At 38.0% G+C, this 25,514-nt stretch overlaps 1 protein-coding gene across 5 annotated transcripts in view; it reads right to left on the bottom strand.

Annotated features, from left to right (window-relative positions):
* Positions 1–1,637: 1,637 nt before the first annotated feature.
* Positions 1,638–25,514, bottom strand: part of RAPGEF2 (Rap guanine nucleotide exchange factor 2) — a 184,381-nt gene continuing 160,504 nt past the window's right edge. For 3 of the 5 annotated variants that reach the window (XM_059844464.1, XM_059844468.1, XM_059844469.1), the window contains 13 exons: positions 23,769–23,926; positions 19,581–19,821; positions 18,948–19,331; positions 17,187–17,398; positions 16,983–17,106; positions 16,348–16,371; positions 15,100–15,323; positions 14,095–14,274; positions 12,192–12,344; positions 9,868–10,093; positions 7,675–8,234; positions 4,775–5,080; positions 1,638–3,646 (listed from right to left, as the gene is read on the bottom strand). In XM_059844464.1, the coding sequence (XP_059700447.1) occupies positions 3,621–3,646; positions 4,775–5,080; positions 7,675–8,234; positions 9,868–10,093; positions 12,192–12,344; positions 14,095–14,274; positions 15,100–15,323; positions 16,348–16,371; positions 16,983–17,106; positions 17,187–17,398; positions 18,948–19,331; positions 19,581–19,821; positions 23,769–23,926 (2,818 nt within the window). In that variant the 3' untranslated portion in view covers positions 1,638–3,620. The remainder of the gene's footprint in view (positions 3,647–4,774; positions 5,081–7,674; positions 8,235–9,867; positions 10,094–12,191; positions 12,345–14,094; positions 14,275–15,099; positions 15,324–16,347; positions 16,372–16,982; positions 17,107–17,186; positions 17,399–18,947; positions 19,332–19,580; positions 19,822–23,768; positions 23,927–25,514) is intronic. The other 2 variants (XM_059844467.1, XM_059844466.1) reach the window with 2 other exon arrangements.

Raw genomic sequence — 25,514 nt, 5'->3', positions numbered from 1 at the left:
AAAACAAAACCTTTTCCTCACCTTAGTTTGACCAAATATTTAGGTCTCATATTCACATGTAAAACATGCATGGTTCTCCAAATGACCAAGATGAATCCATTGAAGCAGTACCCTCAATACTTCAGCTTTAACAGATTCGTGCTGACTCCAATGAGCAATATACTGCATAAAGGAGTAGCCTCTGCCTCAGTAAGTTTCAGGGGGGAAAAAGCCATAAAATAACACAGATAATTAAATGTCATTTCTTCAATCACACAAAAAAAATCCTTAGATTTCAGTTCCATTTTGGTGAATGCAATACTAAATCCCAGCAATCGGTATTTACTTGTCTGCATTTTGCTGGATCCACTCAGTAAGTATAAAATTCATATTACAAATATGAAACCTGTTTCAGATGTCACACCAAGGCCTTTACTTCTATTGAATCAGTTGCTGTGTGAGGTGTTTTTTATCACTCAGTCCATAACAAATTCAGTTATCTACACTGGATGCTATGTTGAGGATGTCTCTACATAATGTGTTCTTAAAATACTAATCACAGTAAGGGGGCATAAACAGGAGGATAGGGAGCACTGCCTAATTCAATAATATATCAAGCACAGAGAAAAAATTGACAAATGTGCAAACACCTCATAAGTTGGTAATAGGAATTATTTCCTTGTCACTGTGCTTTTAGTACTACTGGAGGAAAATCTTGTAGGTAAAATATGTAAAAATGTGTGTTCATTCTACTAACATAAACAAATTTTAATCTTTAGCTTGTTGAAGTGTACCCAACAAGTATTAGCCACAGATTCACAGAGAGTAGTTCCACTACACCACACAAATCTAAATATCCATAATTTCTTTCCTTACAGTGCTAGAGATTACAGCAATAAAACCACAATATTTATAAGTCCTACATTTTCAGAGATTTTTAGCTTTCTTATAATTCTAAGTGTGGATCATTTCTAGAGCTATGTTAGGAAGACTCATATCTAGACAGCATTTTGTTGCTTCTCTTTGTATTGAACTAATTTTAGATGTGGAAGCACCACCTGCCAGGCATTTCAAAGCTCGATAGGATATGGCTGTTTATGGCTTTAGCAGTACCATTTTAAACCAGTCTTCTGCATACCATTGGAAATAAAGAATCTAGCCTCTGAGGAAGAAATAAAATCTACAGGTTTAACATTGAATTAACATCAGTTTTTGTTACTGGGGATGCTATTGGGTGATATTTATTATTTGACATACCTTGTTTGGTAAAAACTCAAATGGATCACCTTCCATACTTCTCCCTACCCAAATGTTAAAACAGATATTCCTTACTTTTACACTATTCAGAATATAAAATCAGCACAATCTTACCTTTATAACTGTTTACATTCTACATACACCTAAGTCCACACCTTTCTTGGCAACTCAAATGTTTCTGCTGGGGATGCTCACAGTATCAGTCATTCTCATTCAGCAGTACACACACCAAAGTTTTCAAAAATTATCAGCAGCACAACTGCATATCAAGAAAAACTCCACACCAGTGGTTTGCCCACATCACTTGGCAATGTCCCTTTAATATTAATACACAGAGAAGTAAATTTTTTTCATAAATTTGTTCAAGTATGTGGAACATGTAAAATGCATAAGAATCAATATGGACTTCATTAATGTTATATTTATTTATTTTCCAGCTTCATACAAACTGGATGTAGAAGCATAAACATAGTACATTTCTACCATTTTCAACAAAAATATAACCAATATGTACAATTATTGTATTAAAAATACAAAAGGATACAGACTCCACCAATGTCTTTCTAAAAGACATACAGGTACAAGTAGTATCAAAAGTATGAGGAAATCACCAGTTAATTGTACATTCTGCACTTGACATCACAGAGCGAACTGAGATTAGCAGTCCTATGGTCTACAATTACTTAATGCTTATATAACATTTGTGCAACTTGTGATAGAGCTAGGATTTTGTATTTCTATATGCACATGAGGTCCATAGCCTTGAGAATAAAACTGGCAAATAATGCATATTACATGTAAAATTACAAATGCATAATTGACAATGTTATATATAAGCAAATAGACAAAAGCTATGATTACTGGAGAGAGAATTAAATAAAGCACTGACATTTGTTTGATACAGTGAAAAAACACTGCAATTTGATCATTAAAAGTTGAAGCTATTTACGTTTATCTACTGATCAATATGATCAGCTGAGTTCAATGGAAAAAAAAAAATCCAAGACCAGCAGTTCCTCACATTTGAGTACTACTCGGATTGGCAGCCTTCACTTCTCCGGAGTCTGTGCAAAAACAACACAAAAATAGAGGGGAGGGTCATTTCAGTCATTATAGGGTTAATAGCAGCTGTGAGCAGGTGGTTGCTACACATTGGCCTTCTCTACACATGCAGTGTTCCATGAAGCCATTAACAGTTGTGACTACTTCTGCATTGCAAAGGCTGGCAAATCTAACTGTGTTATCTTTATTTTTTTTTTTTTTTTACTTAAAGGCTCAATTATCCCCTAATGTGGAAGTCAATAGATGGAGGTTATTAGATCAGTGTTAACAGCTGACACGAGCTGTGCCATCTCAACTTGCCTTCACTGCAGTGTTATCCAGTTAACTTTTATTTTAATATACCTACTATATAGTTTAAAAATAAAAAGCATATAACTTAACAGTGGGGTTGCCATCTGTCTTATTACAATGGGACACTTTTTTTTAGCATGCCATCCTGTATTCCACAAAGCACAGGTATGAGACACACCGTGTCCTCTTGATCACTGACCGGTTGTGAGCACTGTGTTTCTGCATTTACACCAGACCCAGATGAGGATGCTGTTAACACTAACATTTACAAACTCATGAAGATTCCAGGGTGGGGCACATTAAGAGCAAAGCCAGGTAGTCAAGGAAAGGCTGCATCCTGCAACCTCTGCCTTCCCTTCTGCCCTGCTCAGCCATGTGATAGCAATATTCTTCCAGGAGCTCAGGCTGGCAACCCTACACAGGTGTGAAATAATACTGTAATTACTATTCAGATGCACTATTTGATCTCCCAAACACAAACATACAAAATTGTAACAAAGGCATTGTAAACAAGCAAATAAGCACTGCCTCCTTGAAGGATCTCAAAGCAATTTTCTCTTTGTAGGTTAAAGGCCAAACGTAATTTGACAACTAACTTATCTCATTATCCCAATGAGACTAAGTGCTAGGATTGTGATTAAAATCTAAAAGGAAGATTTAAAAAAACCCTTCCAGGCATTGGGAAGTGCAGCCAGAGTTAATCATCCTGATGTGATGATCTTGGAATTTGGAATGATACTGTGTGATGTGGCAGACAGCGACAGTGGTAGCTTGGAGATTGCTGCACTGTGCATTTCAAGCAACACAGTTTGAAAAGTGCCAGGGCGATTTCTTCACAGTATTTCACATGCAAGGGGAGAGGGGACAGAAGGGGGAGGGGCAGAGGAAGAAGCCCCATGCTGCTTTAAGGCAGGGAAGGAGGCAAGTAGGTCCACCATCCTTTAATCATAGTTCCAAGGCTCCTATTCTAGGGACGTCTTCTTGTGCTCTCCTTTAAGGTGGCTCACTCTGGATCCAGAAAAGCCCAACTCTTAGACAGCAGAGACTTGCTCATCTTCTGCAAACATAATAGGATAAGGGAAAATAGAATTTAGTTCATAAAGAACAAGACTGCTACTGAATGAAACAAGCTGTGCATACAACAACAACTGTGTGTATTGTGCTCAAATGTTCTCCATTTCATTGTGTAAGTATATGTACTTTAAAACAATCTAAATTTCAGTACATTTCAGGTCTCGTGAGACATATTCCTTTGGAATTTTGATCTTGAAGAAAAAAAGGACATGCTTAAACTAAGCTAGATGCAATTATTCATACCGATGAGCACAACAGATACGCCTAGATATCTAATAGCTTCAGAAAGGCATCTGACATTTTTTCCCTAAATATATCTTCAATTTAGTCATCATTAGTAGAAACAATTAAAATTCTCTGTCATGGTAACTCTCAAAGTTTGAAGCAATTCAGTTCAGGATTTTTTTCCCACCATGTTCAACTGCAAAGTTCATCCTGCACCTAAAACCTTAGTAACTAAGCAGTTAGAGGGAGAAGGGGAATATTAGTCTATCATTAAGCAAAACAAGTGAGCACCACCCTGCCTAAATTTTGAGGACCTAAAGCTACAATCCAGCTACACTTGCTTTCCATGGAGAAACATCAGAGTTGAGCTAAAGCATAAAGATGTAGACACATTAGTAGGACCAGCAAGGTAGAGAGATGGCAGTGGGCTCATCATGTGAAACGGAGTGGGAGACTCAGTGTTCACAGTATAAAGAGCTTCAGGTAGAATGCGAGCCATTATCTAAATAAACCTGAGCAACAGTGCTCTACAGGGTGGATGGGCAAGTATTCTGCAGACCAGGATACTTTTTTGATCATTAAATACATGGTTAATGTGGAAAATCTTGGCAGGCAGGGCTGTACAAGGTGAACACAGGAACCTCCCAAGAAGCTGCCTAAGCCAACTGCTTGGTTGTTCAAGATTCAAGTGGACCTATATTCCAAATTTTAAATTACATGTAGGATAAACTGAATTCCTTCCCTTCCAAAAAGTTAACAAACAGCAAGTTTCGAAATTAAATAGAGTTCAAATTATGGCAAGATTTGTGTAATTTGCTTTGTGTCTGTGAAAGCACTGACCCATTTTGCATGCAGCACACTCAAAATCTAACAAGTAGAAATTTACCATCTTCCTCTGTGGAAAACCCTTGAGGTGGATAGTGAGCAAGACGTGGATCTGACTCATTTGGTTTATGCCACTGAGGTTTGTTCACGGGCCTGCCAGTTGAGTGGCCGTGCGACTGCTGCTGTGGAGTTGCTGTCCCATGAGTCTCACATGTCCGTGCCACCATTCTAGACCTCTGAAGTGCTACATTGTAGTCTGGAGGCTTCCTGGTTGGGTGGGAGCCACCTTCTGCAAACTCAGCAATAGGTATTCCTACATAACCGGGAGGAGTTGGAGGCGGTTCCCGATACCGACCCTCTTTTCTTGCTGCAGGAAAAACAACAGGTGATTGTTAGAGACAGGATGAGGAACATGCTCAAAGGAAAACAGACAGTTAAAAGCTAAATAAATATCAACCAACTCAACAGCCCAGGAAGAGAAACTCTGAATGACAAAAGTTAACTATCATATGCTAGACAAAGAGCTTGTGAAAAACAAATCAGTCAAGAAAGTACAGAATATACAACATACACAGGATATAGCTATTCTTCCAGCAGTGAAGCATTAGTCTAACAAAAATCATCAAATTTCATGGGGAATTTGTTCAAACTTCACAACTGAAGCTGTTCCATCAATTGCATACAATAAAATGTGCAGTGATAAAAGCAACACGGAAGACTCAGGAGTCCACAGAAACAGTAAACATCAGGAATTTGGCATCTCTCCACATGTGTGATTAACTTAATTCTGGAGATGGATGAAATGTTTAGTCTATAAAAACTTGAATCCAAGAGCTCATCTCTTTTGTTTTTAGCATCTTGGAGGGGAAACAAGAAATATATCTGATACTTTATTTTCTTCCTACAAATCTTACTACTTAATGAGGCATAAGCTACAACTCCAAGAGGTCAGGAAGAGAAGTGGGCTTTGTCATTATACTATATACATATACTATATATATACTATATATACACATATACATTTGCTTGCATTGCTGCCTGCAGCCCCTACGGCTGTATTCTCTGCAAAATCAAAATTGAAAGCATTCCCATAAGAACAATGACTGAATATGATTTTATCTAGGAGATGGAAAGACCACCACCTAGCCTGTGGATTGCACTGAGATGTAACTGTTTAGCTGAACAAGGCTTAACTCAGGGTATACTGAGAAGCCCTCTCAGAGAGAACTTTAAGGGAAAAAAAATCAGTTAAGAATCCTAAGCATCTGCTGGGACGCACAACAGATAGGCAAGAGTCTGTGTTTCAGAGAAGTCAGCTGGGATTTTAGTACTGAACACTTATTGTGGGCCCAGCCCTTTAACTCATGACCACTTTAATGACAAACCTTACAAATACAGCAGTAAAAACCACTGACACAGACAATTTACTTTCCACAGCTTGTCATACACTATATTCTTGCATAAGTGCTGGTGACAACACCACCCTACATTAGGCAGGATGATTTGACTGAAAGGGCAGTACAACCTTAAAATGGACTGGTGCTATTTGGATGGAAGTTTTTAGAGACTAAAAATAAATCCTTGGTATTACAACAAAACCAAACATTTTCCAATAGAGTCTAAGTATTTTTCTTGGACAAACTGTTTAAGTGAGCAAAGCATGAAGAAGTTTCAGAGAAACTTTATTCAAATATTTCTGAAAATAAAAGTTCTATAGAAAAACTCTATTGTAGAAAAATTCTATTAAAATACTGCCAGACATCAATTAAGTGCAAAAGAAGTATGTACACCAGTGGGTTCTCTGGGATGGTGATACACAGAGCTGCATTTGCAGGACACTTAGTTAATAGTAGTGAATGGCATGGAATTGTATTGGTTTGAATTTTCAGGTGTCTTTAATGTTCTTTCAAGTCTGTAAAAATATAGTGGCAAACACTGCCTTGAGAGGCAAGTTTGGAAGCACACCTGTTACACATTCTGGAGGAAACCAAGGGTATCAAAGAGTAAAATTGGAGACTGGCATGAATCCATACACCTTTCTTCCTCTTGATAGCCCAGGGATTTAGACCTGCACCCGAGCTTTGAGCCAAAAGGCCACTGCTAAGCAATATACTCAGGCAGAAAATGGAAAAGCTGTTTATCACAGTGGTCTCAGCATGACCTCAATCTGGCAGACATTCAGCTGTGTCAGCAAAAAATGGCTTTTAGATAGTTCATGTTAACCTGACAAAAGGCAAAGTGAAGGGGAATGAAAGGAAGAAAAGGGGCAAAAATTCAGAGGTATTGGATGGCCCACAGATTAGGATGCACAGAAGGAACAACATCATAAAAATGTTAAGCTCTGCCAAAGACACCTTCATGGTAATTTATACATTATCTGATCTGTGCATTATTGAATGCACAGAAATCTATTTCAGCTCTAACTTCTTTGAAACCTCTTCAGTTTCAGCAGTCCAAAGAAACATTTCAGTTGGTATTTAAGCACAAAAGGATCCCATTTTCAGAAGTAAGGAATATTCACAATTATCAGACAAGTCATACAAAGGTATAAAGTAAAACACTTCATAAAAATCAGGCCACATTTACTAAGACTTCTAAATATAGCCTTATGGAGCCTTACTGTGATGAGAAATTCAAATTTCAGAAGTGACATCTAAATGTACCAACCTCTCAAAATACTGCCCAGCAGTAGAGCTAGTTTTTTGATGCATGGCAGGCTTGAAACACAAAGGCACTGCCAGAACTGAGAATCAACAATAAATGATATTTTCCCTAGCAATAAATCCTTAGTTAAAGGGAAAAACTTAAAGAGAGAGACTACAAAATGTTTAGTATTGCTTTAAAAATAAAAAAAAAAAAAAAGAAAAAAGAAATGCAGAACAATATGAACAATATGAGAAAACTTAAGCAAATAAATTAAAATATACTAAAATACTTCATGGCAAATGAAACTTAACTTACCAACAAGCCCCTTGGTACTACTTGATGCTGCTGCTGTGTGGGCAGGGACAGGAGCTGGCTTTGTCTCCTCTGCTGGTACAGATGTTATGCTACTGGTTTCAGCTTCAATCGAAACATCCTTCCCACCCCTCCGCTTTATGGTACCTGTATCACCCTCGGAGTCCTCTCCCCAGTATCCTGTGGAAGATGCCCAGCTCGCTCTGGACTGTGCTTGATCAAGGCCCTCCCTACCTTGACTTTGCCTGCCATACTTTGTGCCATGGTCAGGGAACATCAGCTGGTCCATGTGGCCACCTGAGGCCCACAGTCCCGCCCCATCGCCTGAACTATCAAAATGAGCGTGTCCAAAAGGCAGAGTCTCCCAGCTCCTCTGGTGCTGGATTGTCTGGATGTTGTCATGGGAGCCACTCGAGCAAGAAGTCCAGCTCCCACGGCCGCTGTCAGCTGCGTCGAGCGAAGCTCTGTCCCCCTGGTCCTGTGACAGCTCTTCTGTACTAGGAGAAGAAAGTACAGTTGCTCCAGCATACAGGCCTCTGGTCTCTGACAGCGGTGCATATGAGCTGGATACACATTGATGAGGGGGACAAAAAATCCAGTGTTGGAATTGGAAATCATGAACAGGACGCACAAAGAAACAACCAAAGAAAAACAAACACGGTGTGGATTGGACTAGGTAACCTTCATGTAAAGGTCCTTTTCCACCCAAACCATTCTATGATTCTGTGGTGGAAGATTTTGATGGACTTGATAGTACTTATTGTTTGCATGAATGGCTCATTCAGTTTTGAGGATATAACACTTTTCTTTCAAGTACATCCTCAATAAAACAAAAACAAACACAAACAAACAAAACTGGACAGATAACTTGCTGAAGCCTTACACTTCAGCAGTGCAATTTCAAAAGGTAAAATCTTAACTTCACAACAGCCTTTTAAGACAGGCAAACTACACAGACACGCATACAGAGAAACAGACAGGGTTATTCTACTGCTTTTCCTGTCATGCTGAGCAAATGGTTCAAAAGCTAGAAACAGAATTTAGCTGTTATTCAGGCTGGCTGATATTCAGGTTTAGAGTTCAGATTTTTTTTTTCTGCTTAGGAAACTGTGAGAGCTAATTTTTCAACATTTCCTGCAAAATGAAATGCATTTTAACCTTATTTTTGGAAACACATGCTACTTCATAGACAAGGATGTTTTCTGTAGCCTTTCAATGATTAAGTGAGCCTGACATGATCCCTTACACAGCAGCAGACAAAACCAACAAAGTGTCACTTTTGCTTAGCAGATATCCAGGCTCCTGGGACTTGCTCTTCCAGGGCACCTTCCTATGCAGACTAGAACCTTCTTCTTCCAAATATTTAAGACATCTGAATAAAGAGTTTGCACAGCCTGAGATTCCCAAAGCTGAAGTACAGCAGTTTTGGAACAGGCCTGCCATTCAAAGACCCTGCAGGATTAAAACCCCAGAAACCATTCAGAGGACTGAAGCATTCAAATAACAGCTCAAAAAAAAAAGAAAAAAAAAAAAAAAGAAAAAAAAAAAAAAAAGAGTAAGTGGAGACTAAACAGAAGCCAGAGCTCCAATTATTTTCACACCAAGGCTCACTGCTAGAGATTTAGACAACTCCTCACAGCACTAGCTTCCCCACCATTACAGAAGTTAATTACCTAGAAAATTACTAGAAAACCAGCAGCGTAATGTGAATTTTAGCTTCCAATTTTTGTTGACTAGAAGAGATATTTGGAGTAAAATATTTTCGAGTTAGACAGATACGCACTTTTCCATGAAGCAGACTGGAAAATTGCTAACTATTTCTGTTCTCAGTTAATCACTGAATAATTGTTTGAATATATCATCTAATTCAGTTAATTTCCCATGGAGAAAGCAGGGTAGGATACTATTCTGCCACAAAGTGGATAATCTACAGCACCACTGAAATGCTCAGATGGTAACATCTACTGAGGTGAAGTCTTGCTGCTTAGACCTCATCACTCCCTCAGGAGTACAAAAAACCTTTTCTTGGCAGAAATGGAGCTTTATCACAAAATGAAGCACGGAAGTTGAAGTTTTTTAAGAGCAGAGGAGAAAAAAATATTTGAGTGATACAGGGAAAGTGACATGGACAAATACACACTCCACATACACACTATATGAAAGTATAATGTAAGTAAGCACAAATAAAATTCTTACCCTAAGCTGTATTGATCTGGTTCAATCATGATTCTTCTATCAATCCTTCCCACACCAAGATTTGTCTCCACGATGCTGACAGAATGCCTCTGTCTCCTCTCATCATGCAGGGGGACTGGCATAGAGTCAAAAGAGGAATTGCTGACAATACTAGATCTGGAAGAAATTTCACTGTGACCAGAATCAGAGAAGTTATCCACAGTGCTGCTTGGAGCCAAGGTGTAGCCTGCAAAGGGAACATGGTGTTAATCAGACTCTCCAAGATGCCTGCTCAGTTCTTGTCAGGCCACTGGCAATACTGCAATAAAACTGGCACTGAAACAAAGCTACCATTACACTTACACAGCTCTGCAAAAGATAAAGATACACAGCAAAACTGGGTGACCCTGTCTTTGGTATCTTAATCAGAGATTAAGGATTGTGGGAATATGTACTACTCACTTAAAAACCAAATGCTCTCCTTCCCTGTTCTCTGCTCTCCTCTCCTAAATTCTCTTCATATTCATCATCATACTTGTACCCTCACATTATGAAATACTACTTCTCAAAATCTGCCTGTGCATAAACACTGTCTCCAAGACTGGAAGGAAAGAGATCTCTGGTTGAGATTACTGCTTAAAGTAATCCCAGAGAGTCTCTCCTAAAGTCTTTTTGTTCTGCAAAGCTACACTTCAGAGATGAACAGATACATGAAACCCAGATGTCTGGGCTGACTGCTTATTACATATCTTACCTGAGAGAGGGACAGGTTTTCAAGTTTTCTTTGCGATACTTCGCTCACTAATTAATTCCAAATTCCATATTACTGGAATTATGGTGAAATTTGGAGGTAGGTAGCACTGACACAGCCTGACTGAGATAAAATCTGCAAATCATGTCATAGAAGCAAATTCAGCAAATTCAGCTTTTCTTTCAATATTAAACAAATTGTGCTGAATGTTCTTGCCAGCTAAGTTAAAGATCATTAAACACATCCACACGTCACCACAGTTTTCATATTTTGCCTTCACTCTAATCCTAGGTGGCAGAATTACTTCAACTGATCTACCCCAATTCACTTGCTGAGAACTATTGCTGGGAATGAATACTGTCATTTTTATCTGAAAGAACATATCATTAGCTTCTTGTAACCATCAAACCAAGTATGGTTTTTTTAATCATGTGTACGATTTGCTTTTTGAAGAAATAAAGTGCTGTTCACACTGTGAGTCAAGTACAGAATTCCAATTCCTTTTTCAAAAAATGCATAGGCCTGACCATATTTATACAAGTTCACTCTTTGCTAATGTAGTATTTGGGAGAAATATGATGACAGCTTACAAGGATTCAAGATGATATATCCTCTACATATTATCCTCCTCCATCTGACCTTAGTAAATAACACTTCAATAGAAGTCACTTCAGCCCCAATGTATATTTTACCATAATGCTGTATTATGTAACTGAAAACTGAACTTTTATGCTATCCTGAAAAGAGAACAACATGTAATACATGTTATATGTATTACATGTATATGTTATATGTATAGTTACATGTAATACATCTAGCCTATTATATTTCCAAAGTGTGGAAGTATGTTTAAATTACAGGACAATGCCTCCTGTATTTTGTCAATTCATAGCCAGAACTACAACTACCATGAAAACAAACAAGAAAATAGGTTTTTTAAAAAATCTCTCTAAAGTCCTAAATTCACTTTAAAAAATAACTCTGTGAAATTACTTAAAAAGATCTTGGCCAAGAAAGCTTCAATGTGTAATACCATTCCTCAAAAATTCATCCACATGGTTTAAATAATCAGGCTGCTATTAAAATATTCTGTAGTATAAAATATAAATTACAGTATTAAATATCCTGATTTGAATTCCAAATACCTTAAGCCTTTCTATCATATGTAGGTCACATCCCATTCAGATGCATGACACAGCAAATAATTCTTCTGATAGACCAGTGTGGTCAATGCTGTACAAAGATTTTAAGTTTCAACCTGTACATCCTTCCAATGAAGGCAGGAAACACTCATCACTGGAATATTTTTTGTCAGAAGCAGCTGCAGTCAGAGTGACCTGCTGCATCTAATCTTGTGTCATACCAGGCTATCTTTACTGGCTTTTGATCACCAGGGGGCTTTCAGGTACCCTTGAAATCAGGTTCACAGCTACCTTTCACATATCCCACTCTGCACTACATTTTCTGCCCTCTTGCTGACCGTACATGACAGAAAAAAAAGAGCAGCAGTATTTAGTGTCCAAATTCTCTCTCAGAGGCTTCTAAAGTCCATGAGCTTCAAGAAACAGGACAAGAAACATTGAACCTCTACTACCTTTCCTTGGAGAGCTCTGTGGTGAAGTAGGAGGAGAAGACAGCTGTGAAGATGCACTTGAGACAGCGTCTTCAGATTGTTTCTTGTGACGATCCAAACTTCCTTCTTCCGACAATGAAAGGATTTTCTTTAAAGCTTGTGGGGAGTTAATGCCTTTAGGTAAGAATTAAAGTAGGCAGATGTTAAGTCCAGAAAAAATGCATACTTATGTTTCACAATGCATTCATAGAGCAGCACCCCACAGGAAGAAAAGGCTACCTATTTTTCTTGTATATTTTTGAGTTCCTGACACCAGCTTAAATGAAGCAAAATGTTAAAATGTATTCCCATTTAAAATACAGTGCTTTATTTCTGCATATTAGTGCAGATGGTCTTTCATTCTGGCCACTTAAGATAAATACTTTTCCACAGAAAACAAAGATTTGATGTTGCAGAATACTGCCTCAACATATAATTGAGGATACACATAGGAATGGCTACTGAGAAACTTGAACTAAAATTAGCTTAAATACAGACACACACCCATCTCACTGGTTAGTGAAGATTTATATAGTAAAAATTCAAACTGCTCTTCTGTTTCTTTTCTATTCAGAGTAGCCTAGAAGGTCAAAGGAAGCTGGAAAGAAAATTAATAAGGATTAGGCTTATGAAACAAGGCCATCCTGCAGCTGCCTTTCTCTCTTTCATTTTTGAGAACTATCTCTGCACCAGCTTATTTTGGGAAACTACAGAGTAAAAACATCCTGAAGATGATGTATGATGTAAAGATCTAGGACATCAGGAATAGCTTTTCCCAGACCACATTTATTCATCTTTCTCTTCCCCTCCCCTCAAAGATCCACCCTGGGACAGCCTTATAAGTGAAGACAGAGTTTCTCTGACAGTTTTTCCAACGTTTGTGGTAGAGGTTATTTCCAAGCATTCATGGACTTTGATCTGTTGGATCACAATCCTGCTATCAATAATTCACAGCTGCCTGATCATCATAACCTAGTCAGTTTTCAGAAACTTTGCCACTATGAGCAAAAAATTGCAGTCCATGAAGCTTCAAAGTCCTTTCAAGATTAAAATTTAATGGTAAAATCAACATGATCTAGATGAATATTGAATTGTTTCTTGCTCATTTTGCTGCTTCTGATGCTTTCTTGCAGCCTAAGCAGTGCATGAGGAAAACCAATAGAAAATGAAATCAGAATTAAGCTCTTGTGCAATAACCATCATGAAAAAGGAAGGGCCAATTATGCTACATATACTTCCTAGGGATTATTATACATTATTATTATTATACATATTATTCCTAGGGATTATCACACTTGTGATTTAAAGAGTTCATTAATAGTGCATATATGTTTTGTACACATGCTGGGACACAGATTTGGAAATCAGGGTAGATTATAGTCTGGTGCCTTTCTGTAGAACATGGAGGCAACAATTGTGTAACAACAATAAAAAAGTGGAAGGGAGTAGAAGCCAAAGGGACAATTGTCAATGTAAAAGCTCAGACCCACATTTCTACCAGGACTGCCAATTCGAGCAGGCCTCAATTTCACCTTAAAAATCTAACTTGTGAAGAGACACCAAAACTTCTGAGGCATCTCAACAAGTCCAGGTCCCCACTTCCTCTAGAAAAGTTAAGGCAAGATCCCAAGGCAAAGGGATTCTTTCCAGCTGCTAGCAATAGGTAAATTCTTACACTGATTAAATTGACAGGATGCTTTCCCTAGATTTCTTTCTTTCCATTTCTAGAGAAGAGAACTATGCCCAGACACTGCATGAACAGATATAACCTGCATATCATACTAGCAGAAATAGAAATCTGAACCTTATTTGATTAAAAATGTCTTCCTGACATAAGCAAACAAACTTCAGAAAGTTAAACCAAATTCCTCCTTGTTCCACCTACCAAATGGTGGCAGGTCTTTGACTGGCACCTTCTTGCGAGAGGGGTAAAGAGACACAGCTGGGACCTGCAGTGCTTGGTTTGCTTTATGCTGCTGCTGCACTTTCTGCTGGATGCCTGCCCGGGGAGCCACTGGTGACGTTTCAGATTTCCCAGATCGCTTGTCTCCCGTGTTCTTCGGCACTTTGCAAGAAAGGCAACAAAACACTGAATGACTGCTAGCCAAGGACACAGTGGTGCTTTAGTCTGAGCAGTGCAAAGCCCTCTGATTAACAATTAAAAGGGGCTCAAATACTCGTCCAATTAATACAGCATGATATCTTTAGACAGAAAAGATGAAAAGCGGGTGAGATGTAACTCAATTTAAAAGACATACATTATCAATTAATGTTTTCTTTCTCAAAATAAAGCTCTGATAAATAACCACTGTTACAAAAAACACGACCAGAAGTTATACTGGGCTATCATAAGGACTACAATTGATTCAGAGCAGACATATAATTACTTTTTTTTTTTTGCTACCCTGCAGGACAGAAAGGGCACAACATTTCTTAAAATCAAAATGAAATGGATATCCAGGAGAAGTTTCCTCCTCTGCTGCCCCAGGTACACCCCTCCAGGTATCTCTGAAACACCTGGACATAAGAAAATCCCCTACTCCCTCAGAATAACCATATTGCTATTCCCACTAATAACCTCAGTATATTAGAAATATAGAAGAACTTTTGACTCCTCCATACCCTCTGTACAGACAAATCTAAAAAGCCACTGTGCACTTCATTGTGACATCATCTTAAAACCTTATCACATGTATAAATACTATGTCTCGATCCTGTTAATCCACAAGATTATTTCCTTAAGATTCATAGATGTTTAGTATTTGAAAATGACTAGATAAACAATTTTCAACTTTATTATCTAGTTACTGTTCCTAATTGATTCACTGAACTAGAAACAGAGTTATATTGAACAGTTTTCTTGAAATCCACAACAAATGACAATGCTCACATGTGTTTGTGGCTGGCTCACACTGCAGAGAGAGTGTCTGAAGGCTCTCTTCATCCATTTCCAGATCCAAGTTTGAGAGATACTGCTTTACTTTCCGTGCCATCTGAGCATCTTCATAGAGCTTTTTAGCATTAAGAAAGGAGCTGCGACGGACCCGCTTTTTATGCCCCCCTGCTTGTGCAACATCCAGCACGGCTGCGTTGGCACTGCCCTGGCTGAGAGACCTGCAGGGAAGGGAGCAGGAGGGGGAAGAAAGAGAGCAAAGGTATGACTTAGTCCAACATGGCATCCCCCAATAAACGTGAAACGTGCAAGAGATGGCATGAATGTCAGTCTACATCAAAGCTTACATGCCTCATTCCAGTAAGTCAAACAGCTATAACAGATAGAAAGATGAGGGCCAGGAAATCTTTTTACTTGGTTACAGGCAATATTTTAATGGCACACATATTTTAACCTATTTTGGTCCAGCTAGGCAATAACACTTCACACGTCTAGGAAAAGCATTCAGGGTAGCTCTCTCACATAAGCCATCTACTAAGAGGACTGGAGCATTAGGAAAAGCTCATGCAGTAAGGCAGTGCTGACAGAAGACTATAGGTGAGGTTTAAATTCAAATACATATAAAGGAGGCATTTTGAAAGCCCTTTGTGTTTTAAGTCAGACTATATACAAAATGTACAGCTCAGTTTTACAGAATAGAACTTCTTGGTAGCTTGCAAGACTGAAGAGAATTTTGTGAAATAAAATGATCAGCTAGTTCACGATGAAATAAATGTCATGCACATTTCAATGTATGTATATCTATATGAATGCTATGCACTGATCCTGAATTGTTAAGTTAAAAATGATGGCTAATTGTAATATGAAAGTAAGTTAGTCAAGCAGATACTGTAAGTTTTAACTTTTGAAATTGATTGTGATAATTGTTTAATAGATATAAGGAAATTAACAGCTATTTTCAGCTCTTGCAACCTTGTAATTTTGTAATTTCATTTTGACCAAAAGTCTCTTCCTTCGGCAATTTAAACCAGACGTGGGAAAGAACACCCCACTTCCACGTATGACCACTTAAGAATAATTTACAGCTTTTGTGTTTTAATCTCAAATCAAATGTATTGTCAGTAAAAAAGGGTTACAAAAGAAAAAAAATGTCAAAGCACCAGAAAATTAAAGATAGCAAGTAGGAAAAAATGCAAATGGTAAAGGAAGAATGAATGTCTGTGTGTGTTGTCTCCAACCACTTACCCCAAACTCCTCCATTTCTTCTTCCTGCAAGTGAGAGCCAGGAAGAATAAAGCATGGGTTTAAGAAGAGACAGAGAAAGATCACAAGCTCAGAAAGAAAAAGATCAGACCTCAGGACAAGCAGTTCTGGAAGCCCACAGACATTAAAAAGAGCCTTGACTTGGGCATACAATCAGATATTACAAACTCTTCTAGCTTAAATTAAGAAAAAAGAGTATGCAATAAGCTTGTCAAATACAAAGCCAAAGAGCATTCACTTAATGTTTTCTAACACAAGTAGCTGACACTGCTTCAGATACATTACAACTTCTACTAAATCCAAATTATAAGGCTGACACCCATGGATATTTCAACTGGACTAACAGATATGTTTTCAAGACAGTTTCTCTCCCTCCCCGAAATAAAATCTCATTTTTATGACGTGACTGTCAACTACAGAATAGTAAGAAACTTTTTAGAATGTATCAGTAACCACAAAATGGTTTCTCCAGTTTTAGACCACCACGGCATGCTGGTCCAATTGCTAACACAAACAATTCATACTGCTCCAACAGTAGGGGCACATAAAAGTCCCTCTTGCTGCCACCCAGCCTTCTCCCAAGCTGGGGAAAGCTCTGCCTGGTACAACACACTTACCTTGTTCTAAACATGAGAGCAGGATCCATGTTCACAGACGCCATGCGACCGACGTGGCGAATCTCCTTCGCAATCATCCGCAGCTTCTCAAAATTCACCAGGCCCTCCACTTTAGAATCATTTCCTACAACCAACAACATCAGCGATTAGGCAGGAAAGTTACTCTTCCTCAGCTAGTAAAAGGTGATATACTTCTGCCTTTACCTTCATGAAGGAATGTAAGGTCTTTTTTGATGACAGGAAACAGGGGAATAATAGGGGGCTGCAGGTTTTGGCTGTTAAGGACGTTACGATATTTTGCCATATTCCTAGATGGATCAAACAAGTCCTGTAGATCTTGAAACAGTTTTTCATACTTGCTTGGAAGCTTTTCCCAAGTGGTTCGGAGCCTTGCAACTGGTGCCAAATTCAGGCCACTTGAAATAAAAGAAGTACAAAGAAATTGAAGAACAAGAGAAAGAAACAAAAAATCCTAGAAAAGTCCATGTTACATTTTGAATGGTAGAAATACCACATAGCCAGAATACATCAGCACAACAGTGTCAATAAAACAACAGAAATTTAAAAACTTCTTTTTGCCAGCGTGTATTACAGAAGATCATTTTTATAAAAAAAAATCTATAAAAACTGCAGATATCTTCATGATGCGACCATAAACAGAAAAAAGTTACACTTGGATGAGTAATTAAACCTTAAAGAGGATATGTATTTGTTACTTAAGAACAGTGCCTGAGTTTGGTAAGACTATCATAATCTAAGTACCTCAGGATGACCACTTACTTCCAGATTAACAAACTGGCCGAAAAACTATCTTCCACTACATGATGACGTTCAGGTGGTGACAGCACACTGACCCACCTTCTTTCTGCAACAATCCTTCTGACTTTGCTCTTTCAGGATGAAATTTTGTAACACTCTCTATACCTGAGGTTATTCTCAAGCTGTAGCTGGTGCAAAACCCCTTTTTTCACTGTAATGGCATTGACTGTCTTGCTGTCAATTTTCACCTGGTGGAAAGTCTGATACCTAGAATCTTTCCTTCATTCAAGTTTTTCCTAGCAGAGAGGCTGCTTTTATTTCTCCTTGAGACTGGCTGAAATAGCTGAACAAAATCTCAATATTTTGATGTCTCAGAGATGCTGACTGATCATCAGCATGGATCCTTGACTTTGGAACTTGCCTCATTTGCTGAATAGTATTCAAACCTACTCATTTTTTTCCTACTCACAGTAAAAGTGTCACATTCAATCTGTTGACTGAATGTCAAGATGATGACAAGAGCTTGTGTCAAAGACACTGATAACACTGTCAGTTTACCTCAACTTACTTGAGCTTTTTCATGAGAGAAAATATAGGGGGATTGTTTTTGTTTGGGTTTTAAAGAAAGTGTATAAACATAGACATTAGAGTTTTCTCCCTCCCTCCTTTCTCATTCCAAAACTAAGAAAGGTTTTCTAAGATTTTCAGTACATTTTAAAATTCTTATTACAAGATCATTATTTACAGACTATATTAGGGTATCACAGCCTGTTATTGATTATTTTCAGAGCTCCATGAAAGAAACTGCTGATAGAAAGAAAACCAAAATGCAACATATTATGGCTGAATGAATTTAAGATACTGGGCAGTATGGACAAAAATGAGCTGCTTTAAGGAAATTTACCCATTCATTTACAATTGTGTGGTTTTCTTGTATATACCTGTTATTTATTTTAGTCTGTCTTTAAATAAATGCATTAGTTTCTCTAGTGCCATGTTCACCTTGCCACACTGTCTTGAGCAGTAAGTATGCAACAGTAGCATTTCAAACAATATTTCAGATTACAGAAAACACCCTCCTTAGCAGACTGCCAAGAGTTGATGTTAGCAGTATAAACTGGTTCACTGTATTAAGTACTTTTTTTAAGACTAACAGAAGTAAGACTTTGCTTTTTACTTAGAAGTAAAATTATTAGTGGGCAGTACCTAATGATGGCAAACATCGAGTTGAAGTTCTTGCATTCTCTGCAGTGTAGCGCTATCTTAATGAAATGCTTAATGATCTTCATCCTTTTCAGCTGGTTGGTTTCTCTCAGAATCTCAGAAGCCACCCAGAATGTTTCTTGATTTATCACCTCTTCAAACCTTTTTAAATTAGTGCAACCTGTTTTTGATTTGAGTTTAAACAAGTCATCTATGTATTCCGTGGGTTCGATGTTACGGAACAGCTCAAAGTTCCTCATGGAGAGTTGGGTAGCCACCTCAACAGTACTGAGCTGTAGGAGGGAAATTTGGCTTTCCCTTAGCAACTCTTGGGCATCTTCATCTGAACAAAGAGTTTCTGTTTCCATGTTGTTCTTCAGGTAGTACCTGTAAAAACAAAATTCAGAAAAAGACACTAGATACAATATACCCAACTAGTGTTGAGAGTTACAGCAATGATCCAACTGGAATCCGAGAATAAAATGAACTTCACCAGGCCTAGGTATTAATGAGATGTTGCATAAGCAGCAATGCATTACAAAGAAACAGAACCTTAAATAATTAAGAAACACTCCTGTGACAAGATTTTGACTTCATAAACTGGCATCATCAGCTTTAGCTCAGTCTCCATCTTACCTGCCACTCAGCTGTATCCTGTCAGCAAGCTTGGAGAGCTGATCAGGGAGCCTCCTTTGCTTGATGACACCCTCAGGTGTGACAGAGACCTCGCACAATGAATAGGCATCAGGGGTTGCAGTCAGAGCAAACTCCCTGATGGCCTGGATGACCACTTCTTTTGCTGTTGTGTCCTTGCTGATCATTATGTAGCGACTTTGCTGGTCCGCCTTGAAAACCCGCAGAACTTGGTCTGGTAAGTCTGGAAAAAAAATTACAAGCAAGTCATGCAATTTAGTAAACAAACTAAAATAAAAACTCAGTGGTATAAGAACGAGCAAGTCACATTGAGTTTAATTATTAGTGTTATCAGCTTTTACTTCAGTAAAAGTCCTGATGAAAAGCTAGGCTCTTACTGATAAAGGATATCTTCAGTAAAAACTAGTTCTATTAACATCCAGGAAAAGAAGCTAGTTAGGCTATAAATGGAACAAGCCAAAAATAGTATTATTTTTTCAAAGTTTGGACAGACAAACTAATGAGCATGAATATATTGAAATCCAAACCCACTGATCCACTGAATTTTGGTAGTTATCACTGTATTATTAGGAAAAAAAAAAAAGATAAATGAAATTATACAGGTATCCATCACTGGGTTTTTTAACCTCAGGTATTTTTAACTGGCAACTATTTCAAATACTTTAATTTCTTCCCTCTGTTAGAAACAAGCTTTTCTAGTTTTGTGAAGCATGACATCTATTTATTTTTCTTTAATATTTTTCTTCTTAAAAATAATTAATTTTTTAGATTAAAGAGGTCATACAAGCAAGGAAATATATAATAATCAAAAGCCTTCTAAATTAAGGCTTCTGAAATGACTATCATGAAAATATAGTGAAAAAAAAACCCTGCCAAATGAAAACACTCTCTTTGGTACAACTAGAGGTTTTTTTGACAAGACCTGAATGTGCATAACGTGTATTCAAGTTGCTACAGAAAGATCTATTCAGCAGAAGAAATCTTGTGACAAAAGAACAGAAGTGAACACCTCCCCACTGCTCTTGCATGTTTCCAAAATAATAATTTGGAAAGCATTAAGATGAATCTCTCTGATATGAGTTCATTTACATGCCACAAAGGCTTTTTAGGCTTAAATATATTATTTTACAAATTTCATGCATCTAATCCTGTAACTTTGAAACTCACAGTAGCTTTTTGCAGCTTGAGAAGCACTAATACTAGAACACACTAACACTGTCTGATTACCTCATCAGTTACACAAAAAGTTACACAGAAAGTGTAACTGATCATTACATCATTACAGGCCAGCTTTTAGCCCTTCCTAAGCACTTGAGTCAAATGCACAAATACTTCACAAAAAGCAAGCCAATTTTGCCTTTTATCACCAACTCTCCACTGACCCATCTTCCTTCAGTAATCAGCTAAAGAGGGATACAGAGCAGAATATTTTCTGAAATATTTTCTACATTTTTTGACATCTGGAGGAAGGCAGATGCCAAAGACAAAGGCTTTTGGAGATGTTGTTAAAAACCAGACCCTTCTCCAGATCTTGCTGCCTCTTGCTGTTACAGAAATATTTGCCAAAGAAGTGCTGTGAAGTTGAGAAGCTACTGTAAACAATACCAAGGTGAGAAACTGTTTAACAGTCCCTAGAAAAAAAGTGCTTCATGCAACAAGAAAATAACCTGCTCTGCTGGGTCACTGAAATCAATATGAAGAAACGCAGAGGACAGCAAATAGAGGAGTCCCATCTTTGCACTGCATTTTAGCACCCAATTTCTCAGGCTGCCTACCTATCAGAGCTGTGAGGAAAAGCTCTACACAGAACACACAGACGTCTGCCAGCAAGTGAAATGATTGCAGCTATAGCAATGGTAGCAAGTAATTCAGCCCACTAATTTTTAAATAAAACACTTGAACAGAATCGCAATCACCCCCCTTCACTGGTTTTCAAAAAGGGAAACTGGAGTGGCAGGCTGAAGAATTCAATGCTGTGTGATAGGAATCTATTCCCTTAGAAAGATTGTGAGGGGAAAGAAAAAATACCAGTGACTGGCAGTTCATCATTACACTATTATTTTGACTTCTAATCAAATAGCAAAGGCAGCACAAGAAAAGAGAAATCAAAGTGCTATTGAACATTTAAAAATAAACTTTTAAAAGTATATTTGAGACAGCCTGATCCAATCAGAAGGGAAACTAAAATGACTCCTTGCAGATTTCAAGCTGTTCACACTTTCTCCTCAAAGACTACTCTTCTAAAAGGAGCAAGTTGTTTTATTTTTTATCCTGAGGGATATTTTTCAAAGCCTCAAAGGACAGCTGTTCTACCCATTTCTCTTTCTCCTCCAGTGCATTCAATTTCTTGCAAGTTGCCTCCATTTCCATCTTTAATTTAGACCAAGGTAGTAAAAGGAATTAAAACTGCATGCTTTAATTTTTTCAAGTCTTGAAATATATAGAGATATAATTCAACTCTTCTATATACAATGTGGCCATCTCTTAACTCCTTAAGGTTTATGCTTTTCATTTCAAGCCCCCTTTTCCTTCCTTTCCACTCAGGAAAAAAAAATTGACTTAGAATTCCTGTCAAAATATTCAGTGTGTGGACATTCAGGCAAAATTTAAAGAAAAAAAAAACCAACCAAACAAAAACAAAACAAATTTATTTTTTTTATTGAGGAAGAAATACATTTTCTACAAAGACACGGAAAAACTGTTAAAACATTGGATCGATGGCATTACATCATATCGATCTCCTTTCCTCAATGCAAACAGTTGAACCTTGTTCATTTTTTAAGCTTCTCTGAACTTCATCTGTAATTGAAAGGTCTGTAGGCCTGCAGTGGCTTTCCTTCTCATGGAAGTTTGTTTGAGTTGCTTGAGTCAGCAATGCCCACAGCTCTGGAAGTTGGCCATTTGCACTTAGCATTAGCACTTTAATTACCTAGAACTGTCTGGTCTAGGTAAGTGGCAAGATAGAGAAAGGAATTTTCACCCATTTCCCAATTATAGAAAAAGTCCTGATGAAAAGCTATGCTCTTACTGATCAAGAATACCTTCAAGGTGTTGGACACTAATCATTGGAGAAAATACAAAAAAACTATCCAGCTTCCAAGTCTCTCAGGATCAATCTTAGGCACTGGGGGAAAAATCACAAACCACCTCCTTGCAATCTCCTCTAGCCCTAAAACACCTGACATGGAGCAATGTTCAATATCACAGTTTCAAGCACAATAGTTGCATCAACTTGGCCAGTGTGTGGGCTGATATTTAAGCAGCATCCCTTTAGCTAATCCGTCAGGTAATGTTTGAAACCCCTCAGTCTCAGGAGAGCACCGAATTTCCAGTTCTACTTTTGAGTATTTCTCTAAAGATTAGGCTAAAATAACCAAGTGTCTGCTGAGCTACCATCACTATATCCTGCTCCAGAAGCTGTATTTTAATAGCAAAGCCTTGGATACTTAACTCAGGAAAGGTTTCCCACTAAGAACCTTCCTGCACCAGATAAGAGCCCAAATCCCAACCCTACCAGGAGCCCCAGCTAAACCGTTTTTATAAGATAAGGCTCTCAAGTTTCTCATAGTCTCCCCCTATTTCTCCCTTATTCACTCCTGTGCTTTGATCCTCTCTAAATGTGTTCATTTTTTATCTATTTCAGAAAGGGATTTTATATTCAAAGAATTTGGCATACAGCTGCAGGGCAGGGTGACTAACAAGAAACTTTGAAACTCTGTCCCTTACAAATGTAGTACAAATTATATAAGTCTGTTCAGAAAAAGACTGAAATACATGTCTTGTGTCCCAGCACAATATCCTTTCCCTTCACTATGAGCTAATGATCTGCTATGCCATTTGAAAATATTGCAGTCTTGAAAACAATGATCCACTGAGGCAAATTATAAAATACCAAGCAAAGCAGGTTTTTACTGACCAAGAATATTCAAGCAGTAAGAAGCACTCTGCATAGCATACATGAAAAACAGACATCTATTATTTGTGGGTAAATTATATTGTAGCAAGTGTAACAAATCCTCAGGCATGAATATGTGGCTAATTTGTGTATGACAGCAAACAGTTAATGAAAACTCATATGCCTCTTCAGACTCTATAAATCCACACAAAAAACCCCTGAACTACGGAAGGAAATTAAAAGGCCAGGAACTACAATAAGAAAAGGATCCTTACCTGGAGTAGTGTTAAAGTCTAAGATGCGGTGATGAGACTGCAGCAGGTCGGGATTACTGGATGACAGGGTTCCACTGACAGGTAAAGCAGGAGGAATGTGCTTTGTTTGCCTCAGTCCCACAATGCTGTCATCCTGAGACTGGCCAATTCCAATGTCACTGCATCCAGAAAGAAAAAGTGAGGACTTACAGACATTCAGAGATTGGCTATACTAGAGGGGTTCAGTGATGTCTCTAATGCTACATTTTCCTACTTTCAGTTGTTGAGACAGCAATTGCTATTTAGAAGTCAAAGTTCTCCAGGCAACAGGACTTGCTTTGTGAACAGTCCACTCAGATTGACTCGATTTGCCTGCTCACACTGCCAGAAGATCCTCACTAGTAAGCCCTGAGGAGTTGCTAGGCTCATTTTTTAATGATTTTGGCCAATATATTTGTTCAAAAGGCGGTACACACCTCATCATTCTTGCACCACCCCATCACCCAAACTTTGAGTAATACTGCTGTCTCCTCAGTGCTGTTTTCAGGCCTGGACTTCGTAGATCTTTTACCCCAACACAGACAGGATTTACAACTATATTTGTGATGTATGGTAGCCATGCTATTGTAGCCATGAAGATCTTTCAACAGACAGATGAGAGAGGATCATTTGAGATAATTTGGTTTTACCACCCTGTATCACTTCTCTGAGTTTCTCTCCACTCAGTGTGACTGAAGTGATACCAGGTGAGGCTAAGCTAAACAGCCACACTTGGGTGCTATATGTACCCTCTCCAAAGTAACTGGCAGCTGTAAATAAAGTATTCTGTGATAAAGGTGAAGTGTTTTATCCATTAAATTGTGTAAGGCAGGGTCCCACAGGAGATCAGTAGTGCTAGATGGATCTGAGACAGAGCTATCATCAGATTATAGTAGGAACTGATTTGCTTATTGCTTTTGAGTTCATAATAACGTGAAGCAGAACGCCAGCCACAAGATGTAGAGCTGGAGACAGTCATTGAACTTTACTCTAAATATACAGACCAAAACCCTTAATAAAATACTCAGAGGGTGTAAAATGTTGAATAGCAGTCATTATAGAAAGTGAAAAGCATTAAAAATGTAGCAAGGCCTTTCTAAAAGCCAATCACATCTAAATCTGTATCTACACATTTAAATAAAGCATAAACCAGAATTTAAACTTCATTGCAAATGTTACAACTAAGCCAGTCTTGTAAATTAAATGATGCAACACAAATGACCACTTGTACCCTAATGTTGGGCACTTAAGCCTTTGTCTAGTGCTCTATCCATCGTTGGAAAACCTAAACAGAAGTAATAAAGGCTAGATAATTACCCTGATAGCTGTTACAGCACCAATATCCTTTCGTGCTTACTGATGAATAACTCTACACCGTGCACTCTTGTACCACTTCTTTAAGTGCTATGAATTGAAAGTAGTCTGGAAAGCTAGAACAGTATCTGAGCACTAAAGACACATTTTTAATGACATGGACACAACTGCTTTTGAGAAGGCAGTGTATGGTATCTCTCTGTGTTGTGTTTGGGATTTCTCACTGTTTGCTTCTAAAAAACAAGATAATTCTGTATTAACAGAACACTTTTATGAATTGTAAGCCTCAAGCCATGAGAGTAACAGTAACACTCAAGTCCACTGGAAACAGATATAGGATTTTCTCTTAATCAGAAGTTAAGGTGAATCTGAACATTTGTATTTTCATACTTCCACATCAAGCACAAAATACTG

Source organism: Haemorhous mexicanus, chromosome 4 (assembly GCF_027477595.1).
Source record: "Haemorhous mexicanus isolate bHaeMex1 chromosome 4, bHaeMex1.pri, whole genome shotgun sequence".
Taxonomy (NCBI): domain Eukaryota; kingdom Metazoa; phylum Chordata; class Aves; order Passeriformes; family Fringillidae; genus Haemorhous; species Haemorhous mexicanus.
The sequence above is the reverse complement of the archived record's forward strand: the minus strand, read 5'-3'. Positions and strand labels throughout refer to the sequence as shown.